The sequence below is a fragment of the Panthera tigris genome, chromosome E2, assembly GCF_018350195.1.
Source record: "Panthera tigris isolate Pti1 chromosome E2, P.tigris_Pti1_mat1.1, whole genome shotgun sequence".
NCBI lineage: Eukaryota > Metazoa > Chordata > Mammalia > Carnivora > Felidae > Panthera > Panthera tigris.
In genome coordinates, this window is record NC_056674.1 from 25,579,510 (window position 1) to 25,606,619 (window position 27,110).

A 27,110-nucleotide genomic window follows, 5' to 3' on the forward strand; every position below is an offset into this window, starting at 1 on the left:
AGAAAGCTGGGACCATGAAAAAGAGGAGGGGCAGGTGAATAAGGCAAATGAGGTAGGTAAAAGTCCCCTATGAGAAGACACTGTCAAGTTGCATCTTTTCCAGTTTATGAAAGGGGAAGGAGAATTGAAGAAGTAAAGCAGGAAGGAACGAAAGGACTTTAGGAGGGAACGCAGAGGCAAGCTACAAAGACTCCTGGGAATCAGGAAGGACTTTGAAAGGCAGGTGATTCCATGCGGAGGAGGGGGTACGTGGGTGAAGGCCTACGGCTTCTCAGGAAAAAAAAAAACAAAACTGGGGTGTTTCCAGGACTTATGTGGGTAAATAAAACTGTGGGGTGGTCAGGCCAGGACAAGGGGCTGGAAAACATGGAGAGAACGGGCAAACTGCAAAGGATGCTGGAGATAAAGGGAGAGACAGGGTCGGGAGAGAAGGGTTGGGAAATGCAGGAAGAGTGGCCATCCGGGCTAAGGGTGTGGGGTACACCGGGAGGGGCACAGGGACAGCGGACAGAGGGAGGGCCGGGCAAGCACTGACTTTCCCGCAGCACGAAGAGGTCCGTCTGCTTGTCGGAGTTGAGGTCTCCGAAGGCCGCCAGGGTGCCCCAGGCCTCGACCCCAAAGAGCTCGGCTGTGACGTTGTGCAGCGCCCGCGCCGGGACCGGCCCGACTCCCAGCAGTGCGAGCCCCCCAAGCAGCAGCGCCAGCAGCGCCCAGGAGCTCGGCAGCCGGCCCGCCGCCGCCATGGCAGCCCCTCGGCCCCCGCCCGCCGGCCCAGTGCCGCGCTTCACGGCAGCCGGAAAGCACCGTGCTGCCGACCAAGAGAGAAAGCGCACAGCCGCCCCGCCCGTACGAGCCGCCACCGGCTCCCCTCTCACTTTCCCTTAGAACTACACCTCTGACTCTTGGGAGGCCGTGAAGCTGGGTCGAAAATCGCCCCTGCGTTCACTTCCGGCCGGCGCGCCTCCCGACAGTGTCGTGCGTGGGGGCGGGGCCGGCCGGGCGGAGCTGACAGTCGGCGTTTGGGGCGGTGGCAAAGGCGGCGGCCTGAGAGAGATGGTGGGGGCGGCGGGGCTCATGGCTGAAGGGAACTGGAAGGTGTTGGAGCGAAGAGCCCGGGCCAAGCGCTCAGGTTTGGCTGGCTGGGGAGACACCCCCTCCCCTGCACCAGGGTGGTGTTCCCCCTCAAGCGCCTTGGGCGGGAGGCTGGTCGGGGTCCTGGAGTTGAACCTGTGCCCGCGTGTTTCCCCTTAGAAAGCAGACTGCGGTCCCGGCCTTCCTCTTCATGTTTACCCCCACCTCCCAAATTGGTGGTGCCCCCGACTACATGTGTTTTTCCCCAACGCTATTTCGTGTGTGTTCGCTCAGAAATTAGGTGGTGGTGTCCACCAAAGCTGGAGTTTTACTCTTTAGAAATCAGGCGGCTGCCAGGTTCCTGGGAAAGACAGTGGGTCGTCCCTCAAAAATCAAATAGCTTCATTCTTAGATGTGATTATGATCTGGTCCTAGAAAACTGCCAGCAAAAAAGTTTTGCTTTATTTCATATCTCCCTTTTATGTTCTTCACAAGTTCTGAGCCCTAGCCGATTACTATGTGGCAGAAATTGAGTGGAGACAGGGCCTTAGGCTATGAAGGGGGTCACGTTGAGCGTGCTTAAGGGCTCTAGCGGGTTCCTTCCCTGGGCAAGTGGCCTCAGGACACAAAGTTCCCAGCTGTGCCTCCCAAATCCAAAGCCACCGAGGTCAGAAGACGCTGCGCAGGCAGTTACTACAGTTGGAAGTGTCCTGAACTGACTTGTTCAAATTGCAAAGTCACGTCTTTGAAGTTAGCACTTAGGGCCCATCAGTCCTCTGAGAGACAGGATTGAAACTTCCCTCGTTTCTGGCTGGCTGTATGTAATCTTGAGCTAAAAGTGTGCTTACAAAACAAAAGATGGTGGGATGACAAGTGTTCATTTAATCTTCCCTTTTAAAGGATTGATATTACTATTTGTCAGTGTTGAAAGATGCTAGTGTTAAGGAAAGGCATAGCCCTAGAAAACTAAGTCTGTATTTGCATCTATCCCTAGAGGGTTTTTTTTTCTCAGCTAATATGCCCCCATTATGTTTGGGGTTTTACCCAATTTATGAAGTTCTTGGTTGTCCCTTGTGTAGTTTTCCTTTTTTAAATTTGAATAAAGTATCTAATTTCATAAATAATACAGGAGAAATTCATCCAATCTTTGTTGCTAATATCCATTATGTTTTTAAACTTTATTTATAAAGTTCTGCGCTTATTTACTTAGATTATAGCAAAACTACCACAGAAGTATGAGAGAATTTTTTAACACTGCTTAGTACATTTAAGAGTAAATATAGTTGGTATAGTTTATATTTGTGTTTCACACTTAAAATTTTTGTGTCATATTGAAGTATTGATTGCTAACAATTGTTTATTTGGGCTATAAAGGGAATTGGATTGATAATATCTGGTCAAAGTGAGTAACCTGAGTTTTCTTAACAGGGAACTGAGCTCTGCCCTCCACATCTATTTTACAGCATTTCTCTTTCCTCTTAATAAGCATATAGGATTTATTTTCTTTTCCAGTTTTTATTTTCTCTGAATTGCATGTCATAACAGTGAGCTTTGAAAACCTACCTTCTCTTTCTTAAGTGAGAAAAAAACTCAAATTTTATTTAACTTTTGTTGAATGCAGTCACTTAAGTCCAGTTTCATGTGCAAAGTAGTTAAATGCATAGTATAAATGTTGGATGTTCCTATATTGTTTATATCATTGTAGTAAGAGATAGATACTATTTGAAGTCATTCAAATTCATTGAGGTTTCTGGTTCTAACTCTGTAAGGTATTGACTATATGGTTTCTTGAATGAATCCTTGACTTCCTATGTCATTGAAAACAACCAATCTGATTCTGTTTGTTACTTTTAGAAGAATATATAAACTCAGCCTAGTTTGAAACTTGGGCTAACCTGGCTCTGATATAGATGTCACTGCAAAGTTCTGAGCATTGTTACATAGTAGCATAATCACTGCACTGTTCAATAGAGGATGCCACTCTTATGTAATGTTAATAAGTGGATATTATGTATTTCCTGCCTCATCCATATAAGCAAATGTAATTTATCAAAGCAAAGAAAATCAAATTTTCAAGTCATTAAAAAGAAAATAAAATTAAAATGAACCTCAATTATTGCCTTTGTTGCACACTGCATCATGTTAATAACTGCTCACACTGCTTTCAATTAATCTAACGCTGATTGCTTCTAACCTTCACTAAACAGTTTTGAAAATTGCTCTAGTTTAGCCTGCGACGCTTATGATTAGAGTCAACAATTTGAAATGGCCAACTCACCTGATGCCATCGTCTCTTCTCCACCCGCTTTCTTAAGGTCTGGTAAGTGTGTAGACCCCAAAAGGGTCACTTGGTAATTTTAGATATCTTTGATTCTGAAGGTTGATGTCACCACATAATGTCATTTCAGTTTTATTTCCTCTTTGGTGGTCCCAAGCCCGAGTACCAATTCTGCTGTTATTAGGCTCAGGTTTGTACTGTGTGTTGAATGTGGCCTGTAGTGGAGTTGTGTAGGGCATGAGAAGTGCAGACTGGAAACCTGTCTTTACATCAGCTCTGTTTGACCAGGGTTAGTTCCTCAGTAACTGGGACACTCAATTGTAAAATGGGTACTTAAAAAGGTTCTTCAGTGATTATTGTCTTATTGCATAATGGAGATAACTTTTATAAATCAGCAGTTTTTGGTAAGGGTTACAATTATTTACTCTTTATCAACTCCTTGTGAAAGAGGTATTTTTACATACAATTTCATAGACAAGAAATGGAAGCTCACAAAGGTGAAGCAATTTGCCCCAGGTCTCCAGACTATCATGTTTCAAGGCCATTGCTCTGCCTTCCAGCCCATGGCTTTTTGGTATAAGGGCTGGAGGAGGCATTTGCACAATGGCTCTTAGACTAACATGGACCGTCATGTTGATGAGACCCTTAGCAAGCTTGATGAAAGCTGATTGCTCCCCTGATGAGTGCCCAGGATTTTGAAAACAATTTCAAGGAAGTTCATGCATCCAAGAGAGACCACCTTTGTATTCCCATTAGGAACTCAGGTCTTTTGATGTATCTAGTCTACCTTTACAGAGGAAAAAAAGGCCTTTGTTTAATGGCCATAGAGCTAAAATCACAACTAAAGTCTTTAGGGCTTTTTTCTGTAGGTTGTGTTTCATTTCGGCCATTTAAAACCTGTTCATTAAGGGAACACTCTGCAGAAGCCTAATGTCAAGAGGCTGGTTTTTGTCTCAAATATGCCTTAAGCAGAGCCTCAGGACTCATTAACAGGTAAATGTGAGATGAGCCTGCCTAAATCCTGACAGTGGTTCCCCTTTTATTTCCATTTAGATTTTAAATCCTGTTTTGGCAAGATTGAGGAGGAAAATCATGAAAAAGGAAGGAGCTTAAAGAAGAATCACAATCAGATATAAAGGAAAGCTTTTATTAAGGCCCAAAAATGACCCTTATCTTCAGTTGTCATCTGCTAAATAACAAAATGGTATATGTAACATTGCCAGTTGATTACTGATTTAATCTTTGAACTAAGAATAAGAGGACATATATCTTTGGACTGTGTTTTCTGTATTTTAAGCTCTGGACTCTTTTTCTATCTAGGCTTTCCTAATAAGGGCTTGGTGGGTTTCCAGCACTTAGCAAAGTCATTCAGCAGTTATAGGGAAACAGAATACTAAAGATATGCTTTTATGCATCAACAGTTTGAAAATTTCAAAACCTAAGAACTGTACTTTAACATTATATTGAGTGTTTGAAGGCATACACAAGAAGCGTTTCCAGTACCATATTATTAAATTGAAATAGAATGCACCAAGAAACAAAATAGAAATATACTAAACTTCATAGTTTAAGCCATTTAAAGAACTGATTTCTTATAAATTACTTTCAACATTTACACCTTTTTTTTGGGGGGGGGGTCCCCCTAACCAAAACTTAGTAATGGCTCTAAAAAAATCCTTAAATCTTTCATCTGTTAAAATAAATACTTAGAGTGGTTTGCATTTATAGTTTATTTACTAATTGAGAAATATTGCATTGGAATTGATTTGTTTTCTTCTATTATGGTTCTTTGGACATTACTGTTGTAGGAGAGTGTTTTAAGGAATAATTTCATTTAACAGTTATTTAAAAGTATGTTCTCAGTTGACAGCGGAGCTTTTCCCTGGTACTTTTGGCTAGACACTATTCAGTGTTAGCAAAAATGGAAGCTAGTACCTTGATTTTGGAAAATTAACTTCTGGTGTTAACTAGATTGTTTTATGCATTGTAACCCTCTTTATTCCTCTTGGATTTATTTCTACTATTTTGTCTTTGTTTCTACTCTTCACTGAATTTAGTGTGTATCCTGCGTTTATGTGTGTGCATGCTTGTTAAGTAGTGCTCTGACTGCTGATGTGTCAGTGTGTGCTTTGGTTGAATTTCTTTTGTTTTGACTGCTTAAATCCAAAGAGATAATGTGGAGGTCCAGGTTTCTCTTTAAAGAATCTAAAGAACCTTGGAGTAAAATGTACAAGACAATGAATTTATAGGCAAATTCCATAATGAAAATAATTAACTAATTAGGGAAGGAGTGTAGCATGCAGTACCTCAGATTGCTTTCATTTTCCATGTGACTACTACAGTTACACAATATGTTAGGTTGACAGAGTTAGGCAGCAATAGCAGTCACTTTGGTATTGCAGTTAAATTATTTGAGGTAATTGTTATGAGCTAAGAAATGTCTTGGCATTTTTACTTTTATTCTTAAATGATAATTTTAAAAGTTACTCCTTAAAATGAAGTATCACAACTCTATCTTGGCTCCCTAAATTTATTAACATCTAAGTGAGTTTATCAGCATGACTTTACTTTTTTCCTTTACTTATTTCTTTTTTGGTTCTTTTGGTTTTTATATGTCTCTTTCTTTATTTTACATGTCTCTTCTTTTTATACATTATAGCCTTGTTTTCAGCCTAATTCAGTAGTTAATCAGTAATATTCTTATAGCTTAAAGAGACCATAGGCTTGGGCTCCTGGACCATTGTGGGTTTTAGACCGTTTTAAAAAAGCCCAAGGCAAGTGTACATGTTTTGTGTTCAGCTAAACCTGAATCTCCTCCTGGCTCTGTTGCTTACTATCTGTTTGATCTTGAGCAAGTTACTCTACATCTTTGAGAACTGGCTTCTTCCTCTATAAAACTTAAGGGTAATAAAACTTGCCTGGAAGGATTATTGTGCAAAACACTTGATATTTAATAGCTGCTCAATAAATTTTAGTTCTTATCTTTCCTAACACGGTCTTTTACAATATTGCTGATAGCTATTTAAGAGTAAGACTTACACAAAAACAGATAAGGTTGCTTGTCTGTTTCTCTCATTTTGATATCTACCCTCTAAGTAGCCATTTGATTAAGAAAACTTGTCACACTAAAAGACAATTAGCTTGAATCAGATTACCCAGAATCTAGTTCTCATTTGACTCCAAGCCTATTTTGTTTTTGTCAGTAATCACAAATCTAAGGAAATTCTTTGTGATAGTTTCCATGGAAACTCCTGTCTGATAGCAGGGAGAAGTCATTATTTTATGTACAGTTAGGGTTTACTTTTGTCTTGTATTGGGTATGCAATGGATTCCCTTCAGATAGGATGGAATTTTCAGAAACACTTATAAATTTTATCCTGCTGGGAGCTCCGATCTCTTCTTAGTAGGTCCTGCCCTATAATCTTATAAGATTTTAGAAATAGAGGCCACATGATATGGGTTAACTCTCTTGGCATGAATCTCATTGACCTTAAAGCTTACTTTCTTTCTGTATTATTATCCTCAGCAGAGATGATGCTTTATTTTCTATAAGTGAAATAGTTTCATGAGGAGTACAAGGTCTTGTCTCACTGTTGTAGATTGTTACAGAATACTCACATTATACTCACATTCTAAAATCTATGTTCCTCTTGATGTTTTCTGTATCTTCAGTCTTCTATGAAGCAACAGAAAGGATAAGAGGAACTTCCAGGATTCCTGATTCTGATCCAGGTGCCTACTGAACATTTCCAGATGGGTATATGATGGGGATCTCAAATGAAACCTGGCTAAAACTGTACTCTTATTTCTAACTCCTGTTCCTACCCCAAACATGTACCTCCCCTAATTTTCGTCACCTCAGTAAACTAAACCATTATAATACAGAGGTTAACCCTTTTTCCTTCATCTTTTTTATTCAGTTCATTTGTAAATCCTTTGTACTCCATCTCCTGAAATGTACACCAGAATCTGTCTATTTTTCTCCAGCTGTATTCCTGCCTCTCTAGTTAAAGCACTTTCATCTCTGGTCTAAACTACTGAGATAGCCTGGAAAGAATTCACATTTTTGTCTTACTACAATCTGTTTTCCATCCAGCAGTGAGTAGCTTCTTTTAAACCTAATTCAGATCATGTCACTTTCCCATCATCCTTTATTACCTTTAAGCATAAAATCCACATTCCTTTCTCTTGAGTGACCCCAAGGCACCTGGCTGTTGCCTGCCTCTGTCATCTCATGGAATACTCCATTCCTCCCCCACTGGTGTTTGGCCATGCTGACTTGCTTAGTTTGCTTAAGACACAGTTTTGTTTCACTTAGACTCTCTGTAGTAGCTATTTCCTCTGTCTGGAAAGCTCTCTATCCTCTTGTTTGGTACCTTGTGCTTGTCCCTTTTGATTGTCTTTTAGGTTCTCATCTTAAATTTAAATCTCCTTAGAAAGGCCTTTTCTGCCTATCTAATCTAAGTGACCCCCAGACACATCACTCTTAATTCTGAATCTCTGTGGTGGACTTCTCGCTGTTTGATATTTTTCTCTTATCTTGCCTTCTCATGAGAGAAGAGACTTAACCTGTTTTGTTTCTCTTGTATGCTTCAGAGCCTAGAAGAACTCTTAGAGCATAGTAAATATTCAGTAAATCATATGGCTTAGAAAATTATATTACTTATCACACTGAGTCCCTCCTGCCCCTTTTGAGAGACAGTGTCATAATGTGTTTAATATATAAACTTTAGACTCATAGTACTAGGCTCAGATCCCAGTATGATGCTTAAAAACTGTGCAAACTGGTTTTGTACCTACTTTCCCTCATTGTGTAGTAGAGATAATAGTATATCCTTCCTAAGTTCTTTTGTGAAGATGAAATGTCTCTGAAGTACTTGGTGATTGTAGTAGTGGTACTAATAATAAAAATAATGATTATGATGTTGACAGCGGTGACTAATTTTTATTAGTAGCTAATTTTTATTAAGTACTTGACATGTGACAAGCAGTGTTCTTTTCAGTGCTTTACATTTAAATCTCACAACAGTCCTTTGACATATATACTAGCTCTTGAAAAAAACCAAAACGCAGAGATGTAAACTCATAAAGTACAAACTCTGGCAGAGCCACTGCTCCTCACCACCGCTGCCTTCCCCTTCTTCATTATGCATAGTGCCTAAATGTTCAATAAATGAATGACAGTGATTATTGTTTGCATCTTGGTTATGTTCACTGATGTTCTCACACTCATTTCAAATTAACTAATGTTTATGGGGTCTCTCTAATGTCATAGGAAGTTTGTAATATATAATAGTGGTCTTAGAGAGCTCATAGCCCGATGGAACTTTATGCAGAGCCAAAGATGACTTTAGTGTTCTTATATACATATGATCTCTGTTTCTCTCTGAGACTCTTATAGTTGTTTCCTACTTAACTTCGCTGCCTATAGCTGTCATCTCCCTCATATCACCTCTAGCCAGTCCATTGTACAAGTTCCTGTCTGGATGATTTTTCTAAAATAAGGAATTAACCATTACTCCTTTGCTTTATACCACTTACCAGCTCCTCATCTCCTGCAGCATTAATGTGGGACATTAGTGAATGCTTCTATGGAAGTGACATTTGAGCTGAAGGAGAAAATAGGAGTCAAGTAAGAAGTTAGGGTGAGGAGGGTTCTAGGCTAGGACCTTGGGGGTTGATAGAGATGGACATTTGAGGAGCACTGAGAAGACCAAAGGACAAAGCATTGTGAATGACAGGAATAGGAGAGAGAAGATGGCTGGGATGGGCAGAGCACTGGAAGCCTTGAAGATACTTGGATTTTATTATAAATGAGAGGGAAAGCTATTGAAAATTTGAAGTAATACAGTGATAAGACTGAGTAACATTTTATGAAGATCCTCTGGCTACTAAGTAAAAAATAAATTGGAGAGTGGGCAAAGGTAGGGAGCAGCTGATGCAGAAACCATGTATTATATGTCTATCTCTGTTTGACACTTAGCACAGGACACAGTGCCAGGTGTGTGGGTCACTCAGTCCATTTTAGGTCATGAAAACACATATATTGACTCTGTCATCAGTCTAGATTCAGAAAATGTGGCCCCCTTGATTAGAATCCATTTATCATTTATTACATAATTTTTGACTCAACAGACTGACTTTTATTTTTATTTACTTTTTAATGTTTTTGAATGTGTATTAATTTTTGAGAGAGAGAGACAGAGCGTGAGGCAGGGAAGGGCAGAGAGAGAGAGGGAGATACAAAATCCAAAGCAGGCTCCAGGTTCTGAGATATCAGCGTAGAGCCTGATCTGGTACTCAAACCCACGAACCGTGAGATCATGACCTGAGCTGAAGTCAGACGCTTAACTGACTGAGCCACCCAGGCGCCCCTTTACTGGTAAGCACTTAAACGCAGTTAGGAGATGTCTGTTATGTATTTGGAGGGGGGCTTATTTTCAAATTCTTGAGCAGAAAACAAATAACAGAAAATTGTATGTTATATACGTGGTCTTGAAAAATTGGTAAATACTTTTTGATGGTTCATTGTAGTTTTCTGTTTTTAATAAATTCACACTTATTCTCATTTTTGTCACATTAGGCCTTGGATGCCTTGATTACAGTGGTTTCTTAATGTTTTTTAAAATGTTTATTGCTGACAGAGAGAGAGAGAGAGAGCGGGAGACACAGAATCCGAAGCAGGCTCCAGGCTCTGAGCTGTCAGCACAGAGCTGGATGCAGGGCTAGAATTCAAGAACTGTGAGATCATGACCTGAGCCGAAGTCAGATGTTTAACTGACTGAGCCACCCAGGCGCCCCGGAGGTGGTTTTTAAAAGATGAAAAAAAGTGTTCCTGTTTTCTGTTTTGTTCCTTTTTTTTCCTATGGATTTTATTAGTTACTTTTTACCAACAATGATATGACTACATATTAAGTCCTTTAAAAAGAATTATTCTTCATTTTTCAGTTCTTGATTTCATAGCTTTCTTCCCTTCCAGTTCATATTTCACCAATTTCTTGAGGAAGTTCCTTTTTACAGGTGCACAGATATGGCATATTAAGTGATTTCCATAAACCACAGTGGGAATCCTAAGTGTTTAATTGAAATTGGCTATTTTTATAGGTTCTGGTGTATGTCTTATATGTTCTTGTCTTTCAAAATACACATCGTTAGTTTTTACTTTGTTATATAAAAATTTTAAAAGCTTATTGTTGTATTTGCTAATAAAGCAATAATAAATCAGTAACCTCACACCATTTCCATGGCCTTCCTTTTTGGTCATTTAAGATTCAGGTCTTATGGCTCAGGACTGAATGTTTAGAAATACATAGGTCCCACTCATGGAGATGAATGGCCATGAAGTTTTTGGATAGTAGACTGCGTCTTACTGCTAAAGTTGTGAAGGTATTCTGACAAGGACAGGCACAGGGTTCAGAATTGGGCAGTTGAGTTTTGGACTGTATTTTATCATATATGTGTTCTTTCCTGGTATGTTTTGAAAACATACTCATATCAGGTGTTTCTGATGTTCCTTTTGCATTTCAGTCTTCCTTTTGAACTTGAATCAGTGAAGAATTTTCTATGTATTTAAAATCTTTTTCTTTATGTGTTCGCATTAATTTTTAAAGCTTGGTCATAAACATCCAATGGTTGCTTATAGTTATAAAAAATCAGTTTGTCAAAAATATGACCTTGGCTTGCTGTGGTTGTAATCAGTGGACTATTTTTTCCATGAAGTTTTCAGCTTATAGGACAGTTAATTGTTTATGTAATTTACATCTGAACTTTTAACAGCTCTTGATTTACAAGGATTTCAGTCACATCTTTTTTTTTTTTCTTTTCTGTCTTCTGAATATATTTCTTTCATGAATTTTTGTCTGTAACCTAATAGCAATTGTGCAAATGTATCTAATTCTTCAGAAATTAAGGTGAAGAAATAAACCTTTAAATGTACTATGATCTTTGATTTTAAATGTTTTTATATACTTTACTAATGTTTTGTGATATATTACAATTTACTGATGTATTTACTGATGTATTTACTGGTACGTTATGATGAAATTTTGGCATGTCTCAACTAACTCGTGTATGTGTAAAGCAGACGTCATAACCACTACACTATGGAACCACAAGCCCCAACTAACTCGTGTGTGTGTGTGTGTATGTATGTGTGTAATTTGACCATAGACCTTGTTGTCTTAATGTAGTGGCCTTACTATGTTCTCTTTCTTTAAGTAAAAACAATGTATTTAATAAGTTTTGAACAACAGGACATCCTATGGCTAAGTGATTTCAAAGTAGTCAGCACTGTTAGGTTTTGACTATTTTGGTGTATAGATTTGGTTAGGTGACTTCATCATGAAATTGTTGAGGATTTTTATATCTATGTTCGTCAGAGATATTGGCCTGTAGTTTTTTTGTAGTGTCTTTGTCTGGTGTACGTATCAGGATAATGCTGGCCTCAGAATGAATTTGGAAGTTTTCCTTCATCCTCTATTTTTTGGAATAGTTTGAGAAGAAGAGGTATTAACTCTTTAACTCTTTAAACGTTTGGTAGAATTTACCTGTGAAGCCATCTGGTACTGGACATTTGTTTGTTGGGAGGTTTTTGGTTATTGATTCACTCTCCATAGTAGTCATTGTTCTATTTGCATTTTCTATTCATGATTCTATGTTGGAAGATTTTGTTTCTAGGAATTATCCATTTCTTCTAGGTTATCCCATTTGTAGCCATGTAATTAGTAATAGTCTCTTACAATCTTTTGTATTTGTCTGATAACAGTTGTAACTTCTTTCATTTCTGATTTTATTTGAGCCCTCTTTTTTCCTTATTGAGTCTAGCTAAAAGTTGGTTAATTTTGTTTATTTTTTCCAAGAAACAGCTCTTAGTTTCATTGGTCTTTTCTATTGTCTTTTTAAATCTTTATTTCATTTATTTCTGCTCTTAATTATGACCTTCCTTCTACTAACTTTGGCTTTGCTTGTTCTTTTTCTAATTCCTTTAGGTGTAAAGTTAGATTGTTAATTGAGATTTTTCTTGTTTTTTGAGGCAAGCCTTAATCATTATGAACTTCTTACTGAGAACTGCTTTTGCAACTTCTTTTGACTTCAGCATGCTGTATTTACATTTTTATTTTGTTCAAGGTATTTTTTTATTTCTCCTTTGATTTCTGTGTTGACCCATTTGTTGTTTTATAGTGTGTTATTTATCTTCATATATTTGTGATTTTTTTTTAGTTTTCTTCTTGTAACGGAGTTGTTTCATATCATTATGTTTAGAAAACATGCTTGATATGATTACAGTTTTAATTTATTGAACCTTGTGTTTGTGACCCAGCATATGATTTATTTTGGAAAATGTCCCATGTGATTTAGAGGAACTGTCCATTGATATAAGTGGAGGTGCTGATGTTCCCTGATATTGTATTGCTGTCAATTTCTTGGTTTAGGTGTGATAACATCTGCTTTATATATTTAGGTATTTCTATGTTGGGTGCATAAATATTTACAAATGTTTTATTGTCTTATTGCCTTAGCATTAGGTAATACCCATCTTTATCTTTTATTATGGATTTGTTATAAAGTATTTTGTCATATATAAGTGTAACTGCCTCAGCTTTGGTTTTTTTTTTTTTTTTTTAATGTTTATTTATTTTTGAGATAAAGATGGAGCACGAACTGGGGAGGGGCAGAGACAGACGGAGATATAGACTCCAAATCAGGCCCCAGGCTCTGAAATGTCATTCAGCACAGAGCCCAATGCAGAGCTCGAACCCACAAGCTGTGAGATCATGACCTGAGCTGAAGTTGGACGCTTAACTCACTGAGCCATCCAGGCACCACTCAGCTTTCTTTGTTTTCCATTTGCATGAAACATCTTGTTCCATCCCTTCACTTCTGGTCTGTGTATGTCCTTACATCAGAGGTTAACCCCTTGTACAAGTCATATTGATAGATGGGTCTTGTTTTTTTTGTTTGTTTGTTTTAATCCATTCATTCATATTTGTGTCTTTTGATTGGAATATCAATCAAAATACAACTGCGTGTTGTCCAGTTTTCCAAACACCATTTGCTAAAGAGACTGTCTTTATTCCATTGGATATTCTTTCCTGCTTTGTCAAAGATTAGTTGGCCATAACCTTTGTGGGTCCATTTGTGGGTTCTTTATTCTGTTCCATTGATCTGTGTGTCTGTTTTTGTGCCAGTACCATACTGTCTTCATGATTACAGCTTTTAATACATCTTGATGTCCAGGATTGTGATGCCTCCAGCTTTGGTTTTCTTTCTCAGGATTGCTTTTGCTATTCAGGGTCTTTTCTGGTTCCATAAAAATTTTAGGATTGTTTTTTTCTAGCTCTGTGAAGAATGCTGATATATTTTGATAGGGATTGCATTGAATATGTAGAGTGCTTTGGGTAGTATTCACATTTTAACAATATTTGTTGTTCCAATCCAGGAGCATGGAATATTTTTCCATTTTTTTATGTCTTCAATTTCTTTCATAAGCTTTCTAATGGTTTTAAGTGTATAGTTTTTTCACCTCTTTGGTTACGTTTATTCCTATTTACTTTTGTGGGTTTTGGTGCAATTGTAAATAGGATCAACTCCTTGATTTCACTTTCTCTTGCTTCATTATTGATGTATAGAAATGCAACCAATTTCTGTGCTAAACCTAAGACGGGAAGCCATCAAAATCCTCAGGGAGAAAGCAGGCAAAAACCTCTTTGACCTCAGCTGCAGCATCTTGTTACTCAACATGTCTCCAGACGCAAGGGAATGAACTATTGGGACCTCATCAAAATACAAAGCTTCTGCACTGCAAAGAAAACAGTCAACAAAACTAAAAGACAACCAGTGGAATGGGAGAAGATATTTGCAAATGACATATCAAATAAAGGGTTAGTATCCAAGATCTATAGAGAACTTATCACACTCAACACCCAAAAAACAAACAATCCAGTGAAGAAATAGGCAAAAGAAATGAATAGACACTTTTCCAAAGAAGACATCCGGATGGCTAGCAGACACATGAATAAATCCTCAATATCACTCAACATCAGAGAAATACAAATTAAAACCTCAAGGGGAAACCGAGGGGAGCCAACATGGCGGAACAGCATGGAAGTTTTTTGTATGTCTCGCATCCATGAAATACATCCATACCAACACTAAACCATCCTGCACACCTAAAACACTGATTGGAGGATTAACACAACAATCTGCGCAACCTGAACCACAGAATTAAGCAGGTACCCGGCGTGGAGAGGTGAACTTGGGGAGCAAGAAGCAGCTGCAGGCAGGGAGCCACTTTTGTGGGCAGACAGAGGACAGAGATGGGGGGGGGGTTGGTGATTCGGGAAAAGTACCCCTCCCCAAAGAGCAGCTAGAGAGAAAGTGGAAAATTGGAAACAGCCACAAGGGCTAAACTAAAAAGGGAGAAAGGAGAAAGAAGAGGGTTTAAATTCCATTAAGCCTGTAAACAAGGGGATTGCAGAGTCTGCAACTCCACAGCTCGATAGTTGGTGGTGCACTGGTGGCAAGGGCGAATCCCCAGGAGCAGTGTGAGATCTGGTACCTTCTTGGACCACACGGGGAAAAGCAGTTCCACTGCTGGAAGTACATTTGGTAGAGATTGTTGAGGACCCCTGGTCCCAGTAGACCCCAGGAAATGCCCGCATTCGCTGGTGCTGGAACAAGGTGATTAAGGGTGAAGCCTGGTGCCAGATGTGTGTTGTGATTGTACATAATCCCTGAAACGCTGCTGCTTACACTATCTCGTGAACTTTTTCTGGGGCTGGCTGGCACCTGGCCACAGTCTTGGTGCACCAGCAGCAGCAGCAGGGTCCAGCCAGCTTTCCTGGGTGTATCCGACATTCGGCCATTGCTCGGTGAGACCCTACCGCAGAGGGGCGGAACAGGTCAAAGCTGCAGTCCTTCAGACGTTAGGTGGTGGGGAAAACAGTGGCATCTGAAACAAAATTTGGAAGAGAGGTACTTACTGGGGCTTGGTCACGGACAGTGACAAAGTGGAGAGTGGACCAAAGCTAAAGACAGAGGACGGGTGTGCGATGGCTGATCAGGGAGAACAGAGTTCTGACACTAGAAACTGGGTAGCTGGGTGACGCCACTTTCACTGCTCCCGCACATGCACATACGCACCTACAAGCACCGCAGCAATCCACCCCAGTAGGCTAGCAATGCCATCTAGTGGAGAAGGGAGCCGTTACCCAACTGGGTAAGCGCCTCCCAACTGGGCCAACCTCGTTCTTCAAGAACACAAGTCTCACTGCCTGCTTAGTTTATGGACTATAAAGTGCTTCATAGTCTGATTTCTAGGAGAAAAGGAAGTAATTTTAGTCATATTTCAATCTGTTGATCCATATAGGGTCCATCTGTGGATCTGTTGATCCAAAAGGGTCCATCTATTCATTTTTCTTTTGTTTCTCTTTTTCACTTCTTTTCTCTTTCTTGAATTCCGAAAGAAAAAATTCATTATTTTCAATTTTTATTAAAAATATTTTTCTTTAATTTTTTTACTATATTTTTTACTTTTATATAATTTTTTTCAAATTCTATTTTACTTTCATCATTTTATTTTAGTCTACTACAGTGTATTCGTTTTTTCAAATTTTTGAATGATTCCGTTTTTTTTCTCTTTTTCATTTATTTTTCTTGAATACAGAAAGAAAAAATTCATTTTTATTTTCAATATTTGTTAAAAATATTTTCTTTAATTTTTTCTACTATATTCTTTTGTGTAACTTTTTTAACATTCTATATTCCATCATTTTATGTTAGTCTAAATCAGTGTACTCACTTTTTTAAAATTCTCAAATGATTTCCTTTTTTTTCTCTCTAATCTATCAAACCACATTCAACACCCAGACCAAAACACAACTAGGATCTAGCATCATTGATTCGATTTTGTGTGTTTTTAATTTTTTAATTTTAATTTTTTTAATTTTAATTTTTTATAATTTTAATTTTTCTCCCTCACCAATTCCTTTTCTCCCTTCAAAATGACAAAATGAAGGAATTCACCCCAAAAGAAAGAGCATGAAGAAATGACAGCCAGGGATTTAACCAACACAGATACAAGCAAGATGTCTGATCCAGAATTTAGAATCACGGTGATAAGAATACTAGCTGGAGTGGAAAATAGACTAGAATCCTTTTCTGCGGAGTTAAAAGAAGTAAAAACTAGTCAGGATGAAATAAAAAATGCCATAACTGAGCTGCAATCAAGGACGGATGCCGCAGCAGCAAGGATGGATGAGGCAGAACAGGGAATCAGCAATATAGAGGACAAACTTATGGAGAATAATGAAACAGAAAAAAAAGAGGGAGATTGAGGCAAAAGAGCATGATTTAAGAATTAGGGAAATCAGTGACTCATTTAAAAGTAACATCAGAATCATAGGGGTCCCAAAAGAGGAAGAGAGAGAAATAGGGGTAGAAGGGTTATGTGAGCAAATCATGGCGGAAACCTTTCCTAACCTGGGGAAAGACACAGAGATCAAAATCCAGGAAGAACAGAGAACCCCCATTAGATTCAACAAAAACCGACCATCAACAAGGTACATCATAGTCAAATTCACAAAATAATCCGGCAAGAAGAGAATCATGAGAGCATCAAGGGAAAAAAAGTCCCTAACCTACAAAGGAAGTCAGATCAGGTTTGCAGCAGACCTATCCACAGAAACCTGGCCGGCCAGAAAGGAGTGGCAGGATATATTCAATGTGCTGAATCATAAAAATATGCAGCCAAGAATTCTTTATCCAGCAAGGCTGTCATTCAAAATAGGGGAGAGAAAAAGTTTCCCAGAAAAAAATTAAAGGAGTTTGTGACCACTAAACCAGTTCTGCAAGAAATTTTAATGGGGACTCTCTGAAGGGAGAAAAGATGAAAAAAAAAAAATACATAAAAATAAATAAATACCAAAGGTGACAAAGAATAGAAAGGAACAGAGAACACCACCAGAAACTCCCAACTCCACAAGCATCATAATGGCAATAAATTCATATCTTTCAGTACTCACTGTTAATGCCAATGGACTCAATGCGCCAATCAAAAGACATTGGGTAACAGAATGAATAAGAAAACAAGATCCATCTATATGCTGTTTACAAGAGACCCACTTTAGACCTAAAGACACCTTCAGATTGAACGTAAGTGTATGGAGAACCATCTATCATGCTAATTGTCAACAAAAGAAAGTCAGAATAGCCATACATATATCAGACAATCTAAACTTTTAAATAAAAACTGTATCAAGAGATGCAGAAGGGCATTATATCATAATCAAGGGGTCTATCCACCAAGAAGACCTAACAATTGTAAACATTTATGTGCCAAATGTGGGAGCACCCAAATATATAAATCAATTAATCACAAATATAAAGAAACTCATCGATAGTAATACCTTAATAGTAGGAGACTTCAACACCCCACTCACTCACAGCAGTGGACAGATCATCTAATCAAAAAATCAACAAGGCTTTGAATGACACACTGGACCAGATGGACTTAACAGATATATTCAGAACATTTTATGCTAAAGCAGCAGAATATACGTTCTTCTCCAGTGCACATGGAACCTTCTCCGGAATAGACCGTTTACTAGTACACAAATCAGCCCTAATCAAGTACAAAAAGATCCAGATCGTCCATGCATATTTTCAGACCACAACACTATGAAATTCGAAATCAACCACAAGAAAAAATTTGGAAAGGTAACATACTTGGAACATCCTACTAAAGAATGAATGGGCTAACCAAGAAATTGAAGAGGAAAGTAAAAAGTACATGGAACCCAATGAAAATGGTAACACACAGCCAAAAACCTCTTGGACACAGCAAAGGCTGTCATAAGAGGAAATTATACAGCAATTCAGGCCTTCCTAAAGAAGAAAGAAATATCTCAGATACACAACCTAACCTTATGCCTTAAAGAGCTGGAAAAAGAACAGCAAATAAATCCCAGAACCAGCAGAAGACAGGAAATAATAAAGATTAGAGCAGAAATTAATGCTATCAAAACCAAAAAGACAGTAGAACAGATCAATGAAACCAGAAGCTGGTTCTTTGAAAGAATTAACAAAATTGATAAACCACTAGTCAGTTTGATCAAAAAGAAAATGGAAAGGGCCCAAATAAATAAAATCAAGAATGAAAGAGGAGAGATCACAACCAATGCAGCAGAAGTAAACACAATAATAAGAAAATATAAGAGGAATTATATGCCAATAAAATGGGCAATCTGGAAGAAATGGAAAAATTCCTAGAAACATATACACTACCAAAACTGAAACAGGAAGAAATAGAAAATTTGAACAGATCCATAACTAGTAAGGAAATTGCATTAGTAATCAAAAATCTCCCAAAAATAAAGATCCAGGGCCAGATGGCTTTCCAGGGGAATTCTACCAAACATTTAAGGAAGAGTTAACACCTATTCTCTTGAAGCTGTTCCAAAAAATAGAAATGGAAGGGAAACTTCCAAACTCTTTCTATGAAGCCAGCATTACCTTGATTCCAAAACCAGACAGAGACCCCACTAAAAAGGACAACTATAGACCAATTTCCCTTATGAACATGGATGCAAAAATCCTCAACAAGATATTGGCCAACCAGATCCAACAATGCATTAAAAAAATTATTCACCACAACCATGTGGGATTTATACCTGGGACGCTAGGCTGGTTCAATATCTGCAAAACAATTAATGTGATTCATCATATCAATAAAAGAAAGGACAAGAACCATATGATCGTCTCAATAGATGCAGAGAAAGCATTTGACAAATAAAACATCCTTTCTTGATAAAAACCCTCAAGAATGGAGGCCTAGAAGGAGCATACCTCGAGATCATAAAAGCCTTTTATGAATGACCCAACACTAACATCATCCTCAATGGGGAAAAAACTGAGAGCTTTCCCCCTAAGGTTAGGAGCAAGACAGGGATGTCCACTCTCACCATTGTTATTTAACATAGTGTTGGAAGTTATAGCCTCACCAATCAGACAACACAGAGAAATAAAAGGCATGCAAATCAGCCAGGAGGAGGTCAAACTTTCAGTCTTTGCAGATGACATGATACTCTATATAGAAAACCGTAAAGATTCCACCAAAAAACTGCTGGAACTGATTCATGAATTCAGCAAAATGGCAGGATATAAAATCAATGCACAGAAATCCGTTGCATATTCCTATACACCTACAATGAAGCAACAGAAAGAGAAATCAAGGAGTCAGTCCCATTTACAATTGCACCAAAAACCATAAAATAGCTAGGAATAAATCTAACCAAACAGGCGAAAAATCTATACACTGAAAACTTTAGAAAGCTTATGTAAGAAATTGAAGAAGACACAAGAAAATGGAAAAATATTCCATGCTCCTGGATAGGAAGAACAAATATTGTTAAAATGTCAATACTACTCAAAGCACTCTACATATTCAATGCAATCCCTATCAAATGGAAACAGAAAAGACCCCGATTAGCCAAAGCAATCTTGAAAATGAAAACCAATGCAGGAAGCATCACAATATGTATAGCTATACTACAAGGCTGTAACCATCAAGACAGTATGGTACTGGCAGAAGAACAAACACTCAGATCAATGGACCAGAATACAGAACCCAGAAATGGACCCACAAATGTATGGCCAACTAATCTTTGACAAAGCAGGAAAGAATATCCAATGGAATAAAGGCAGTCTTTTCAGCAAGTGGTGCTGGGAAAACTGGACAGCAACATGCAGAGGAATGAACCTGGACCACTTTCTTACACCATACACAAAAATAAACTCAAAATGGATGAAAGACCTAAACAGAAGACAGGAAGCCATCAAAATCCTTGAGGAGAAAGCAGGCAAAAACCTCTTTGTTCTTAGCCACTGCAACTTCTTACTCAATACTTCTCTGGAGGCAAGGGAAACAAAAGCAAAAATGGACTATTGGGACCTCATCAAAATAAAAAGTTTCCACGGCAAAGGAAACAATCAGCAAAACTAAAAGGCAACTGACAGTATGGGAGAAGATATTCGCAAATGATATATCAGATAAAGGGTTAGTATCCAAAATCTATAAAGAACTTATCAAACTCAATACCAAAAAACATAATCCAGTGAAGAAATTGGCAAAGGACATGAATAGACACTTCTCCAAAGAAGACATCCAGATTCGCAACCGACACATGAAAAAGTACTGAACTTCACTCATCATCAGCGAAATACAAATCAAAACCATAATGAGATACCACCTTATACCTGTCAGAATGGCTAACCTTAACAACTCAGGCAACACCAGATGTTGGTGAGGATGTGGAGAAAGAGTTTCTCTGTTGCATTGCTGGTGGGAATGCAAGGTGGTGCAGCTACTCTGGAAAAAAGTATGGAGGTTCCTCAAAAAACTAAAAATAGAACTACCCTATGACCCAGCAATTGCACTACTAGGCATTTATCCAAGGGAGATAGTTGTGCTGTTTCAAAGGGGCACATGCACCCCAACGTTTATAGCAGCATTATCAACAATAGCCAAAGTATGGAAAGAGCCCAAATGTCTATCGATGGATGAATGGATAAAGAAGTGGTGTGTGTGTGTGTGTGTGTGTATATATATATATATATATATGTGTGTGTGTGTGTATATATGTGTGTGTGTATATATATATATATATATATATATATATATATATATATATATGGAGTATTACTCAGCAATCAAAAAGAATGAAATCTTGCCATTTGCAACTATGTGGATGGAACTGGAGGGTATTATGGTAAGCGAAATTAGTCAGAGAAAGACAAATATCATATGACTTCACTCATATGAGGACTTTAAGATACAAAACAGATGAACATAAGGGAAGGGAAACAAAAATAATATAAAAACAGGGAGGTGGAGAAAACATTGAGACTCATAAATATGAAACCAATTGAGGGTTACTGGAGGGGTTGTTGGAGGGGTATGGGCCAAATGGGTAATGGGCACTAAGGAATCTACTCCTGAAATCATTGTTTCACTACATGCTAACTAATTTGAATGTAAAGTATAAAAAAAAAATAATAAAATAATTTAAGAAATAAAAAAATTAAAAAATAATTAAGAAAAAAAATCCTCAAAATCCTCAAGGTATACCATCTCACACCTGTCAGAATGGCTAACATGAACAACTCAGGCAACAACAGATGTTGGTGAGGATGTGGACAAAGAGGATCTCTTTTGCACTATTGTTGGGAATTCAAACTGGTGCAGCCACTCTGGAAAACAGTATGCAAGTTCCTCAAAAAATTAAAAATAGAACTGCCTTATGATCCAGTAATTGTACTACTGGGTATTTACCCAAAGAATATGAAAACACTCATTCAGATACTTGCACTCTGATGTTTATAGCAGCATTAACTATAGTAGTCAAATTACAGAAGCATCCCAAGTATCCACTGATAGATAAATGGGTAAAGAAGATGTGGTATATGTACACAATGGATTATTATTCAGCAAAAAAGAATGAAATCTTGCCATTTTCAATGACATGGATGGAAGTAGCGGGTATTATGCTAAGCAAAATTATTCAGTCAGAGAAAAACAAATATCATATGGCTTTACTTATATGAGGAATCTAAGATACAAAACAGGTGAACATAAGGGATGGGACACAAAAACAATATAAAAACAAGGAGGGGTACAAAACATAAGAGACTTAAACACAGAGAACAGACTGAGGGTTGCTGGAGGGGTTTTGGTGGTGGGAAGGACTCTATGGGCAAGAGGCATTAAGGAAGAGACTTGTTGGGATGAGCACTGGGTGTTACACATAGTGGGTGAATCACTGGAATCTAGTCCTGAAATCATTCTTGCTGTATATGCTAACTAACTGGGATATAAATTAAAAAATAAATAGATAAATAAAATTAAATGTATTCTAAAACTACGTGTTTACTCCCCCACACTTTCTAATAGTTTTGATATCATATTTTACATTTTTTTGTGTGTATGTCATAATTATTGTAGTTATTGCCATTTTGACTACTTTTGACTTTTAACCTTCATACTAGGTTTATAAATTTCCACTATTTTTACTTGTATGTTTATTTTACCAGTGAAATTTTTTACTTTCGTATGTTTTCCTTTTCCTAATTAGTGACCTTTCTTTTAAGGTTAAGGAAGTCCCTTTAAGATTTCTTGAAAGGCCGGTATGGAGGTGATGAACTCCTTTAGCTTTTTTTTTTTTTTTTTTCTCTCTCGTCTGGAAGAGTCTTTTATCTCTCTTTCAATTCTGAATGTTAACCTTCTAGGTAGAGTATTTTTCATTGCAAATTTTTCCCTTTCAGTCCTTTGTATATGTCATCCATTCACTTCTGGCCTACAGGGTTTCTGTTGATAGTTTCATAGGGGTTGCGTTGTATGTAAGAAATTGATTTTCTTTTGCTGGTTTTAAGATTCTCTAACTTTTGGCATTTTAATTATAATGTCTTAATGTGGCTCTCTTTTGATTCATCTTAATTTAGCTTTCTAGGCTTAACTGGATCTTGATGTTTGTTTCCTTCCCCAAGTTAGGCAAGTTTTCTACCATTATTTCTTCAAATAAGTTTTCATCCCTTATCTCTTTCTTCTCTTTCTGGGACTCCTATAATGTGAATATTATTCCACTTGATGTTGTCCCATAGATCCCTTAAGCTATCTGTACTTCTTTTTTTTTTTTTTTTTTCCTGCTTTGTTTTGGTGGGTTCCACTGCCTCTATTCTAGTTTACTAATCCTTTCTTGTACATTATCTAGTCTGGCTTTGAACCCGTCTAGAGTATTTTTAGTTCATTTATTATATTCTTCGACTTTGTCACTGCTGTTTGGTACTTTTGTTTGTTTGTTTAGTAGTTTTTATATTTCCTATCTGTTGAAGTTCTCTGTATATACATCCATTCTTCTCTTGAGATCATTACTTTGCACTCTTCATCAGGTAAGTTACTTATCTTTGTTTCATTAAGGTTTTTTTTCCTGAGGTTTCATCTTGTTCTGTGTGGAACATATACCTTTATTTTCTCATTTTTCTTGACTGTCTCTGTTCGTTTCTTGTTTGTGTTAGGTGAAGTAGCTATTTCTCCCAGACTTGGACTAGTTATCTCATGTAGATAAACCTTATGGTTCAATCTTGCCCTAGCTCTTGGGCAGTGTGATTGTCTAAGCCGTCTAATTTATTCTTGATAGGTTGCTGTTGTTGGGGTATGCCAAGACTTGTCAGTATTCCAAAGGGAGAGATCTCAGTCAGCACCTGGGTTCAGGCTGAATGTCAGTACTAGTTTCAGGCTTAATGGGTGGTAGACCCTCAGGCAGCAACCTTTAAAGTATGCAAATATGTACAGTCTTGTGGAGCTGCAGACCTAGCTAGCTACTTGTCCTGGGGATTCAGAGGTGTCCCTGGGCAAAAGTGCAAAATTTGGGGCCTCAGACAAACGTATGAGCCCTTTCTGCTAGGTATTAGTGATCTGTAGTGAAGCCAAGGAAATAAGAAAAGATAGTTTTCCCCAGCCTGTGTTTCCTGAGATCGCCTCCATAGCCTCTGTATGTGTTGGAAACCTGACGCTTGCCCCTCAGGCTTAAGTTCCAAGACCAATAAATAGGCCCTTTTCAGGGAAACACTTGGGATGTGCTTTAGTCTGCTGTCTGTGCAGTGCCCTTTGGGTATCATCATGATGAGAACTATCTTTCCAATAGTTTCAGTCCCATGGGGCCCAGATATGCAAGACTCCCTGGCCTCCAGAACCAAGTGATCTACTTGCATCTCCTATGTGGACTGTGTGTGCCTGCTGGCTTTGGTAAGGTGGCAGAATAGTCCAGGGCTGAGATGTGTTTTCCAACTAGTGAGACAGCAGGAGAGTGTTCCTGCAAGTTGAGGCAAGGCAGCAGGAGACCATAGGGTCAGCACACATCTGGTAGCTCTAGTGAGGCAGTGTGAGAATACAGGGCCAGGGTGCACCTGCTCCCTGGGAGTTGCCTCGGGTGTGGGGCACCGTGGCAACTTAACTGCAGCAATGGGACAGTGCTATTACTGTGCATGTCTAACAGCTCTATCAAGATGGAGGGAGAGCTTAGGAATGGTGCATGATAGCACTGGCACTAGCAAGGTAAAGGGGGAGTCCTGAAATGACCCCCATCCCCAGAGAGTCCCAACAGGCCCCACTCCTTTGTCAGACATTTTAAGATAAACAAATGAATCTCTACATACAGTATAGGCACTTTTCAAACTTGGTTTTGTGCTGGGTCATAGGGTGAGTAAGTCTGAGGCAGCCCTGTATGACTGGAATCTCATTTCCCTACATCTCTTTGGGTCTCCAGGACATAAACTCTCTTGGTTTTCAAAGGAAGACATTTGGAGTGCTTATCTCTCTGGTGTTATGTCCTAAGGGTTGGGGTCCTGATATGGAGTACAAATGCTTTTGTTCGTCAGGGAGAAGCTCTGTGTTTTTGAGATCCCTCTGGTTTTGGGTTATTGCGCTGGTGGTGGCGTTTTTGGTGAGACCATGTCTCTGCCTCTCCCACCTACCTTGATGTGGACCTTTTATTCTTTATTTTTGAGGAGTTGTTGAGCTAGTTTTCTGGGAAAGTATTCCATATGCACTTGCAGATTTGGTGTGTCCATGGTTGGAGGTGAGTTCAGGATCTTCCTATGCTGCCATGTTTTAATACCCCCACCATGTGGAATCTATCAGTTTTTATCATTTCTGTCAGTTCAGAGATCCTTGTGTTTGGTCATGTTATCTTGTTTTCATGGAAATATATAATGAAGCTCAATTATTTGTTATACCCACTTAATCCCAATTCTCAATAGGCTTGTAGCTTTGATAATAATCATTTGCACAATAACCATAAGGATAAAAAAATCTTAGCAGGATGTAAAGTTAATTATCATAATTTAAATAAATGAAAACTATTTGGGGATTACGAATTATCACTGGACTGTTTCTCCTGTGTATCACACTATGCAGTATTAATATTTTACTTAACACCTATATCAAATTTAAGCCTTTCCATAGTCTTATTTATTCTGTTTACTAAGTATTTCTTGAATTTTTCCTCCCCTCTGCCTTCCTGCTGTGACTATTTTAATTCAACACTCTAGAATGAATGTTTTAACTAAAAGTGGACTCTTGGGCCAAGGGCTCACCACTGACCTTGCAGTCCTTCACAGTGCCAACAGAGTTATCTTTCTGAAGGTTTGATCATATGGTGGTCTTGTCTAAACCTCTTTAATAGCTCTCCATTATCCAAAAGATAAAATGCTAACCTAGAACCTATTGTTCAGCATCTTCCACTGGTAGATTTCCAGATACTTTCCATTCTCCTCTCCCTCTTGCATTCTCCTCTGTAGTGCTACTAATCTGTAGCTCTCAAATGCGGCACATTCTGGCTTCTGCACCTTTATAGTGAGTTCCCCTCTATGTTAAATAGCCTTTCTCTATAAACGTGGTCTACCCCTGTAATCTTTTATTCTGTCCCAATCATCTCTTCTTTACATATTTTCTGACTCCCCCTTTCCTCTGCAGCTGAGTTTTCAGTGAATTGCTCTACTTGTTCTTTGGCACCTTGTCCATGCTTCTTTTAGCTTTGATGCCACTGAATTGCTATTAGGTAATTAATTATATATCCATCTCCTTTCTGGGTTATGAATTCCTTTAGAACAGACTGAACTAGTTGTTGTTTTGTGTCAGTAGCCCCTTGATATAGGCTTGGTGCTGGGGACTTAAGTTGAATGAATCATACTAAAAAGAATTGGTTCAATTTTGGTACAGAATGAACTTGTCACCAGTCTGTTTTGTCTGATTTCACCTTTATGTTTGGTAAATAAAATTTGATGAATTGATTTTCTAGCTGTTTTTGAGTAATAACATTTTGTGCTAAATATATTTCCCTTACTGGTCAAATCTAAAAAGTTTCAAAGTTGAAATTCAAAAAAGAAATATAATAAGTGAAGCAAAATAGTGACCTTAGAGTGTAATAACTTCCTGAGTTGGGCATTGTTGATTGTTTTCTTCACTTGTAGACAGCTTCTCCAGGGCCCAACTGCATGGTTTAAACAACGTTTGTCCCTTGCTTAAAAACCTCGAGCAGTCTCTATGTGCTGAATATTGCTTTCCTTGAAAGGAAAATGTAAAAAATCCTATAGTTTTGCATCTATACAGTATTGTTATCAAAATGTCAGTCATCAGTAGCATGTTAAGTTTTTCACCCAAAGAGAGGTAAGTGCTATTTAATTAGCTTTACCTAAGATACCAAAAATTTTGAACTTGGCATTTAAATTTTAGGAATGTGGAAGCACAATAAAATGATACCCTTTTAAATGAACTGGGAAGAAATTAGCCTCTTAAATGTTGGCATCTAAAGTAAGTACAAAATTTTTCAGAATAAAAAATGATACAAACTATATTTCTATAAAGATCTTAAATGCAGTGCTACATAATACACTAGAGAAAAATCTGTTTTCATGTTAGACCTCTTCAGATCAAGCCTATCAGTTGTTATGTATGTAACTCATAGAAGAGAGCCCTTTTTATTCTTGTGCACTGCAGTTGTCTTAAACTAATAGAAGTAAAGGGAAATGAAATCTAGGTAAAGGACAGGTGTGTCAGGTATAATGTCTGGTATAGATTATTTACATGATTAACATGGACAAAGCACAATGATCAACACTAGAATTGTTTGGAAAACAACTTAGTGCTTTGGACAAAATTATTGTGTTTTTTTTTTTTAATTTTTTTTTTTTTTACATTTATTTATTTTTG

At 38.0% G+C, this 27,110-nt stretch overlaps 2 protein-coding genes across 7 annotated transcripts in view; one reads left to right on the forward strand and one right to left on the reverse strand.

The window, feature by feature from the left end:
• ITFG1 (integrin alpha FG-GAP repeat containing 1) overlaps positions 1-779 on the reverse strand; it is a 342,370-nt gene extending 341,591 nt beyond the window's left edge. The window contains exon 1 of the mRNA XM_007096707.3: positions 536-779. Within this exon, the coding sequence (XP_007096769.1) occupies positions 536-743 (208 nt within the window). The 5' untranslated portion in view covers positions 744-779. The remainder of the gene's footprint in view (positions 1-535) is intronic.
• Positions 780-927: 148 nt separating this feature from the next.
• PHKB (phosphorylase kinase regulatory subunit beta) overlaps positions 928-27,110 on the forward strand; it is a 258,751-nt gene continuing 232,568 nt past the window's right edge. For 2 of the 6 annotated variants that reach the window (XM_007096703.3, XM_007096704.3), the window contains exon 1: positions 928-1,129. In XM_007096703.3, the coding sequence (XP_007096765.2) occupies positions 1,054-1,129 (76 nt within the window). In that variant the 5' untranslated portion in view covers positions 928-1,053. The other 4 variants (XM_042969771.1, XM_042969769.1, XM_042969773.1 and 1 more) reach the window with 4 other exon arrangements.